General features: G+C 39.4%; 1 protein-coding gene across 1 annotated transcript; it reads right to left on the bottom strand.

Moving 5' to 3' along the window:
- Positions 1-276: 276 nt before the first annotated feature.
- On the bottom strand, positions 277-8,210 carry KEG (protein kinase KEG). Its single transcript, XM_079060695.1, has 16 exons — positions 7,272-8,210; positions 6,416-6,778; positions 6,089-6,319; positions 5,417-5,545; positions 4,995-5,331; positions 4,686-4,843; positions 4,419-4,576; positions 4,203-4,324; positions 3,955-4,089; positions 3,706-3,830; positions 3,439-3,543; positions 3,112-3,345; positions 2,624-2,957; positions 2,345-2,533; positions 1,962-2,267; positions 277-1,885 (listed from the first exon to the last, which is right to left on the bottom strand). Exons 1-16 carry the CDS (start codon positions 7,976-7,978, stop codon positions 641-643), a joined length of 4,878 nt encoding a protein of 1,625 aa, XP_078916821.1. The 5' UTR covers positions 7,979-8,210; the 3' UTR covers positions 277-640.
- Between the last annotated feature and the right edge of the window lie 398 nt (positions 8,211-8,608).

Below are 8,608 nucleotides of genomic sequence, written 5' to 3'. Positions count from 1 at the left end.
AAGCTTAGTATTTCAATACTCGAGCTTGACTAAATAATATATTTTAGTAGCTCGAGCTCGACTTGAACAAAATCTATTTTGAGTATTTTCTGAATTGGTTTCAAGTATCTCACCTATACTCACCTGGTTCGAGTTAGTTACACCCTTATTCTCATGGCCATGGATAGGTTGTGTTTCCTTGAAGAAGAAGAAAGATAAAAGATGATTTCTAGTTTTTATGATGTTTTTTAGACCTCTATCAGACCACTGTCGTTAAAATTTAGAACAAAGCAGCGATTTAATTAAAAAAGAAGAAACAAGAAGGCCAGTGTATAAGAATAATAATATGAACAAGGAAGGCATAATATGAGTTAAAGATAGATACATGAAACAAAAACCCACACCATGTCTAACGTCTACAAACAAGAAAAACAAATATCAAATGGTGTTTATCAGTTATGTTACTTACGCCTCTCTCTGTATAGTAGAATTAAATAAACAGCAATCATCATATAGTAATATATATAGAGACTATTTACCTAAATACCCTTACCTCTTCCATATCACCTCCCATTTTCTAAATCGATCTCATATATATATATATATATATATATATATATATATATATATATATATATATATATTAACCACCACCTGACACCTACAAAATCCGGCCAGCTGGCAACCCATTTTCACTATCATCAAGTTCGATATCAGCCGGATCACCAATCCATGGCTTCCCTTCCCGCCATTGAAACTTAATCCTTAACTTCCCATTGGCATCCACCCCCACCACCTGACCTCTACTCGCATGCGTCTCCATCCCCCACCCCCACCGCGGGCTAACCAAACCCTTCTTGATCCGCACCCTGTCCCCCACCACGAACCGCCGGATCCTCTCCACTTCCCCCGCCTTACACAGCCACAACCGCTCCAAGAAACAAAACGCCACCCAAACATCACCCTCCTCCATCCGGTGCACCACCCCGATGCTCGAATGAGTCACCTCCCCCCAATGGTGAACCGGGGAGGTCACAGACGGTTTGACCCGGACCCAGTCCCCGATATGGAGCTCCTCTTCTTCAACCACTTCCACTTCAAACGGGTCAAGCATCCATGACTTTGAACCCGCGGGGGTATACATCCTTAGCTTCCCATCCGAATCAATACCCGAAATCACCCCGATGCTGGAATGTGTATGGCCCGACCACCCGAACCGCGGTTGTTTCACCGACGGTTTCACCCGAACCCGTTGCCCGTTTGTGAGCTTCTCGACCCGTTCGAGATCCGTACATGGGCCGACCCATTGGTCTTGCTCCCCGCAAAACCCAACTGAAATATTCCCGGCCCATTCATCCGATTCATATACGATCCCTTGTACAATCCCGATACTACCCGGCCCGATTGATTTCCAAACACTTGCGGTTTCACTCATTTGAGCCCACTCTCCAACTTCAAAAGTTTTTTCTATTTCCAAATCCGCCGGGTCGCCTCTCCATAATCCCGGCAGCCCGAAAAACGCAACGCGTACTTCGCCGTCCGCGTTCACGTTGATGATAACGCCGCGGGAGTTGGGCTGCGCGCCTCGCCAACCCCATCGCGGTTCTTCTAGCCCTGCCCGGAATCTCACGTGCTGCCCGATTTTGAACCCGAGGACTTTTTCGATGTCGGTGTGGTGAGTCATCCATTTACCTTTACGGAAACAACAAGCTAATTCTAGATAACCAGTGTCTTGTACACTATGAACAACTGCTAAACTTTCTTTTCCAATACTATACCAATCGTAACTAGGTCGAGTTCCTACACTCGGTTTTGATCGAACCCAATCGCCTACTTCAAATCCCGAAAGGACTTCCGCATCTCCGGGAGATACTTTCCATAACCCGTGTCTTCCCGCCACTTTAGCCTGAGAAAAAGGAAAAAGATTTAGAAATGGTTATTGGATGAGTTAATGGAGAAAAAAGGAGTTTAAGTTAACATACGTTTAAAGCTCCATCCATGTCGATTCGGACGATTTTACCCACGGTGGCGGGGCTTTCGTTGGACCATCCAAGGCGTGGTTGGTTGACCGAAGAAATTATATGAATTTCTTGACCTAATTCGAAAGGTGCTACTTTTTCGACATCTGTCACTGAACATGAAAAGGGTTTGCTTCTGAAGCAAAAGGCGATTCCCATGTCACCATCTTCTTCTAAACTGTGGATTAACCCGATACTGTTCCTGGTTATGTCCTCCCACCCGTATTTAGGTGAGGACACTGAAGCCTTAACTCTCACCCAATCTCCAACCTGCCATGTCACATAATTCGTTCATAAGTCATAATTGTTAAAGAAAATAAAATACCCAAAGATGTTTGTTAATTTACCTTAAAGTCCTCGACTTTTTCCATGTCAGAAGGATCAGCTTGCCATGGTATGGGCCTATTTGGAATTTCAATTATCAGGAGACCATCGCTTTCTATCTCAATAATCCTTCCAACACTGTGATGTGTTTCACCACCCCAAGCATACCTAGGTTCTGCAACTGACCTCTTCACACATACACGATCACCAATCTGTAGACATTGATAATAACATAAGTTGAAATATTCTATTTAGTATATCAAGAAATAGCAACAATAAAAAAATGTATCTTTATTATATACCCTGAATGGGTCAACAGGTTCAACTTCTTCGGGTTCACAATGCCATGGATTTGGAAGATAACTGAGTTCCAACAACAAACTATTATCGGGTCTAATACAATACACAATACCAATGCTTCCTGGTGTAACCGACCCTAACCCATGCTTAGCAGTTGTAAGAGCGGGTCGGACCCGAACCCAATCTCCAACTTTAAATTCCTCAACCCGCTCCATTTCTGCCGGGTCGGCCTTCCATCCTCTGGATGCTCCAGGAAACCCGACCCGCAAAATCCCATCATCATCAACACAAAGAACAGTTCCAATACTCTCTCTCGATTGCCCACGCCAACCAAATCTGTCAAGATTATCATTTTTTTTTATTTTTGTAAATTATGTATTAACTATAAGAATTACTTTCTCGGTAGGACAAAAGATTCCAACTTTTGTCCTATTGGCATCAAAGTCTAATGCATGCCAAACACAGTACAACTTGTCCTATGTAATCGTACCTTGGTTCTCTGACATCTGGTTTGAGTTGGACATGTTGGCCTCTGTCCAATGGGATGACTTTCATAACTTCATTGGCAAGTACACGTGCTTCACCAGAACAAAATGAGACAAAAAGATTGTCTTTATCTGGGACACTTTGAACAAAACCAACACTTTTGTGTGTTGCACCTTGCCACCCGTATGTTGGTGTTGCAACTGTACTTTTGAATTTCACCCAGTCGCCTACTTGGTATCTATTTGAAAGAAAAAAAATCAAGTCTTTTTTTGAAATGTAGATAGAAAAGATGTATATTAGAAAGTGAAAGAAATGAAAGATAGATACTGACATTGTTGGAAATAAATGAACTCCTTTGTTTGCAAGTGCCTCCATCAAATCCTCTGAAATCCATTCCCGAGGAAGGGCCTCCAAGAAGTCACGTAGTGTCATACCACTGACATCCATCACAAATACATAGATAGATATAAGTGCTAAATGAAAATTGTTATATATTTGGATGATATTTTGCTATAAGTGGGTAGATTTTTGAAAGTACAATGGAGTCATAGGAAGAAATGAAAGTAGGATGATATAATAAACAAATCAATGGAAGTACCTGTGATTCCTGACTTCTACAGCAGCCCCTGGATATTTAAGCATAACAATGATCCACTCCAGATTTTCACGTATCATCTTTGCTGTATCAGCAGCTATATGAAAAGCATTGTTTCCTTCATCATCCTGAAAAGAAAAAAAAAAAAAAAAAAAAGTTGAAATCAAGCAGCACCCATGTTAGAGCCATAAAAAATAATTCATAACAAACTAATATCTAATTTAGAATTGATAGAGGGAAAGGAATAGAAACCTGCAAATTACAATTTGCTCCTGCAGAAAGAAGCATTCCAACACATGATTTTGATCCTCTTGCCAATGCCACATGTAAAGGAATGGTGTTTTGCACATTCCTTATGTTCACATCAACTCCAGCATCAAGAATAATCTGTTCAGACAAAACAGCAGTTAATGACCCAATTCAACTCAATCATGTCTTTCTGTAGTGAAAATGTCACCACACTTGAGCAAACTGATGGAAGAATAAATAAATAAACTTACTTTAACTAACTCCACATCATTAGTCATAGCAGCAGTATGCAGAGCTGTGCGTCCATGTTGAGTGTCTTGAGCAGTAGCATCAGCTCCAGCAGCAAGAAGAATCTGTACAAGTTCTCTACCATCTGCAACAAAATTAAATTAATATATATTTAGGGTACTAATTAGCAATAAAAAAGTGATTAAGATGAATCATGAATATGAGATTTTAAAACTTACTAGCTTCATGATCTTTCTTTAAAGCGGCTGCCATACTCAATGCGGTCCCCACAGGACTAGGTACATCTATGGCTTCTGCAATTTCTTCAGAAGATGCAACTTCAATCCATCTTTTAACAACAGCTACATTCCATGTTGTCACACATAAATGCAGAGGCCTATTGAATCATACAATTAATCAATTAGGGACATATGAATGTTGGTATACCTCAAAATTGATTGAAATTAGCTTCTAGAAACATAAGGAAAGATAAAATTTGTACTTACGTGAGATTCTTTGAGTTTGAGATGCCCATGGATTTACATCCCCCATTTTCCAATATAACAAGAGCACACTCTGTGTACTTTTTTGTCACTGCTCTATGCAATACAGATTCACCTTCATCATCAACTGCATTTGGATCAGCACCAGCCACTAGCAATTCCTGTAGTTTTTTTTTTTTATAAAGTATAAGAACCTTAAACATTTGGAGAAATCTACCTAATTTTAAAGAAAGAAATGAAAGTAGGATGCTATAATAAACAAATCAATGAAAGCACATTGCTGTTTATTGCATAGAATTACAAAAAACTTACACGCATGCAATCTGGTTGACCATGATATGCACAAACATGAGCAATTGAAGGACCAAATCCATCCCTCAATCTAGACCTCACATTAGCATATCTACCAAGAAGAACACGCACACATTCTGGGGACCCTGCTGCAAGAGCAAACACAAGTGGTGGGTCCCCATCTTTATCAAGTACATCCACATTGGCCTCTCGATAACTTAAAATAGACTCAACAAGTTCAGAACTGCCACGTCTGCATGCCAGGTGGAGGGCAGTTTGGCCCTCTGCATTTTGAGCTTCTAGAAGAGAACGAAACATGTTGACATCGTTTTTTGATGAAGCCTTTGCTAGCAACTCACTGTATTCCAAAAACATAAGGAATCCATAGATGACAAAATGAAAGAAAGAATGTGATATAGGTATAATTGAAAAGTGATGCTGACCTCACACCAGAAACATTCCCTTCACAAACCATTGTATGTAAAAGAGTCCGATAATCATGGACAACTTCTAAGTTGGTTGGAGGGACAGGTGGCATCGTCCCATTTGCTTTCGGGTATACAATTACATCGCTGCAGTTTGAGAAAATGTTGTAAATATGATGTGTTGTTTCTTTTTGAAAACTTTACAAGACTTGGGGGTTGTTTTTGTTTTTTTTCCCAAATGAGTCATGTATGGGTAAAGTGACTGAATACGTAATGATGTATGCATGGATAAAACATTGTATACTACATAAAGCTCGTTTCTTTTCTAGAATGAATAAACCGTCTGAATGAGACTCAATGACCATTATACCCTCACATTCCAACACACAATTTTCACAATATACATCAATTCTAACATGAAGGAAGTTGGGTGGAAAAAAAAAGGACAAATAGGTAATAAAGGGTTGGTGTCTTAATACATTAAGCCAGGTTTATTGTCTTGTTTGATAGCTGTTAATTGAGTCTGAGTAATTCAAGGTCTGATTGAGTCAGACCCAACCTCTTATTAATCAGAAGCAATTGTGGTATCAAACAGTCTGAATTTGACCAAGTCAGACCCAATAAGAGGCATATCAAACAGCCCATTAACTCATTATGTCCAGATTAAGTAAAAAAGAAACAGCCCCTTACCTATCTGGGCTTGCAGGAGGCCCACGAGGTATTTCTTGTAAATGCCTAAGAAATATTGCAAGCATAGCACTAAAAGTCGGTCTTTTAGGTGCCTTAAACTGTAAACAATCACCAATCATTTTCCACAGATCCCTTGGTATTCCAACACCTACTACACTTGCATATTGTGGAGGTTGTCTTTTCGCCTTAACAACTGCACGATATATTTCCTCAGCATTTAATCCAGCCCACCTACAAAAGAAATACCAATTTTTTTACATTTTAAGTAACAATACAACATGTATAAGTCAAGAAATATAAAAAATACATATTAAAATTTATACATACGGAACAGAACCAGTGCACATTTCTACTAATGTACACCCAAAACTCCATGCATCTGACTCAGGTGATATACCAAGGGCATCATCCCAAAAAATATTTAAAGATTTTTTAACAGGCTCCCATGCTTCTGGAGCTGTGTAGTTTGGGCTTAACATTGTGCAATCCATGCATGAATGAGTTCTTGAGGAATCACACTCTAAACGGGCTTTCCTGCAAGCTGGTTTTTTTAAAATGGCAGGAAGGGCATAATCGGAAACAACTGCACGACCTTCTTCATCTAAAAGAAGATTTGATGGTTTAAGGTTCATACAAACCACACCTGCTGCATGTAGTTCAGCCACCCCACGAGCAATATCTGCACCATATCTATTAAAAAGAGGAAGGAAAGAAGATATATTAGATAATAATAATAATAATTACTAGATTTGGAATATACTAGAAATGGAATCTTAGATATGTTAGGGTAAAGTGGTTGAATGGGTAATAATGTTTGTCTGGATAAAGTGTTGTATACATAAGGACTGGTCTTATCTAGACTGAATAAACTGTCTGAATGAGACTAAATAATCACTTTACCCTTGCATTCCATTCATCAATTTTAACATTATAGGAGTTGTAACCCTAATGAGGATTCATGCTTTGCAACAGGGAACTTCCTTCTAATGGTTTATGTCATGTCTATTGTCCCCAAATACTAGGGTGTTATAGGTTTGAAACTCTATGGGCAAAAGGTGATTTTTTTAACATAGAGCTTACTCCATATGTTGTGAATCAAATCAAACATATCTAACAAGAACAAATATAAATTACAAAGAGAAACTGTTTGAATTGCTTAAATACAATTTACACAGAAACAAACCTCAGGATTTGCTCAAGAGTGAGTCTCCCTTCGTTTCTTTGCATCTCTGTCTCAACAGAACCATTGCATTTATCCATGATCAGAGCAAGACACTCATCCACCTTCGTTGCCCCATGAAACTTGCACACATTTCTACACCACATCGACTTACGCCTCAAATCATCAAGCTCATTCTGTACCCAAACTAAATCAGTATCTTCCCCAATCACCACAAGTTTCTTCACCGCCACACGGTGACGACACCTCCCTGATTTCCCAGACAACACCGCCGACCACATTTCAACTCCGCTCCCCTTCCGCCCTGGCCCTTCCCCAATCCGCCTCACCATCCTCAAATCCTGGTGCGAACCAAGTTCGATTAAGCCATTAGAACTGGAAGCGTTGGACCCACAGCTGCGCCGGTCTCTATCCACCACCACCACCAACCCATCATCCTCATCGTCATCATCCTCGTCGGTAAAATCGCTATTGGAAGCAGAAGAGATTAACCCCAAAATAGCGTAGTTCTTCCGTAGCGCGTGGACGGAGTTACCGACAACGGAGACTTGGCGACATCGTGGACACGGAAGAGTAGTGTCTGATGGTGCTGATGAAAACATACGGGACAAACACTCTTTACAGAATCCATGGCCGCACTCAAGCAACAACGGACATCTATCCTCTTCGTTGTACCTTGTCTGACAAACCGTGCAACAAGGTATCTTCATACCCTTGAATCTTTCAACTCCTCCAACAGTTCAAGTTGACTGATTGAATTGAACCCACCACCTGATTCAAGATCTCAAATTGATTGAATCAGGAATGGTAGATCCATTGAACAGAAGTGATCGATGGATTTGGAAAGAATAGCTGGAGAGCACACAAGAAGGTTTTTTTGGGGGTTTAAATTTATTGTATGTTGATGTTTTTCTTCTGGTTTAGCATACGATGAAGTGAAAGTGTGAAACCGGTTTCTAGTATAAGATACAAAAAGTACAAGTTCTAGATGCAAAATACAATAATGTCTAATTTATAGTTATTCCATTTTTTTGGAAAAAAAAAATTAGGTATTGTAAGTTGGGATTTTATTTTAAGTTTTTGTACTAATGTGTTAGACATGATCTTGGGTAAAGAAATATCATCATTCCAAAAAGAAGGTTTATCTTTTCCAATTAAGCTTTCACTTGAATGAGTTTCAAAGAAATTGTTTGAAGATGTTGAAGCATATGGCAAATTGAGCTTTAATATGTCGTTTTTTTTTCTAAATCATTAGCGAGAGTAGTAATCATATTTTTTTCATAGGTGTTAGTTTACTTAACAATTACACGATGAGTCATCTTATTATGAGTTCGATGTTT

The sequence above is a fragment of the Lactuca virosa genome, chromosome 7, assembly GCF_052849685.1.
Source record: "Lactuca virosa cultivar CGN04683 chromosome 7, Lactuca_virosa_CGN04683_v6, whole genome shotgun sequence".
NCBI classification, from domain to species: domain Eukaryota; kingdom Viridiplantae; phylum Streptophyta; class Magnoliopsida; order Asterales; family Asteraceae; genus Lactuca; species Lactuca virosa.
The sequence above is the reverse complement of the archived record's forward strand: the minus strand, read 5'-3'. Positions and strand labels throughout refer to the sequence as shown.

Excerpts from the sequence above, each read along its gene's own strand:
- KEG (XM_079060695.1), bottom strand. The coding sequence starts at position 7,978 with ATGAAGATACCTTGTTGCACGGTTTGTCAGACAAGGTACAACGAAGAG. Across the intron at positions 3,544-3,705 it reads GTAGAAGTCAGGAATCACAG|TGGTATGACACTACGTGACT; the intron begins GTACTTCCATTG and ends GATGGATGTCAG. Across the intron at positions 2,534-2,623 it reads AACCTGTTGACCCATTCAGG|ATTGGTGATCGTGTATGTGT; the intron begins GTATATAATAAA and ends CAATGTCTACAG.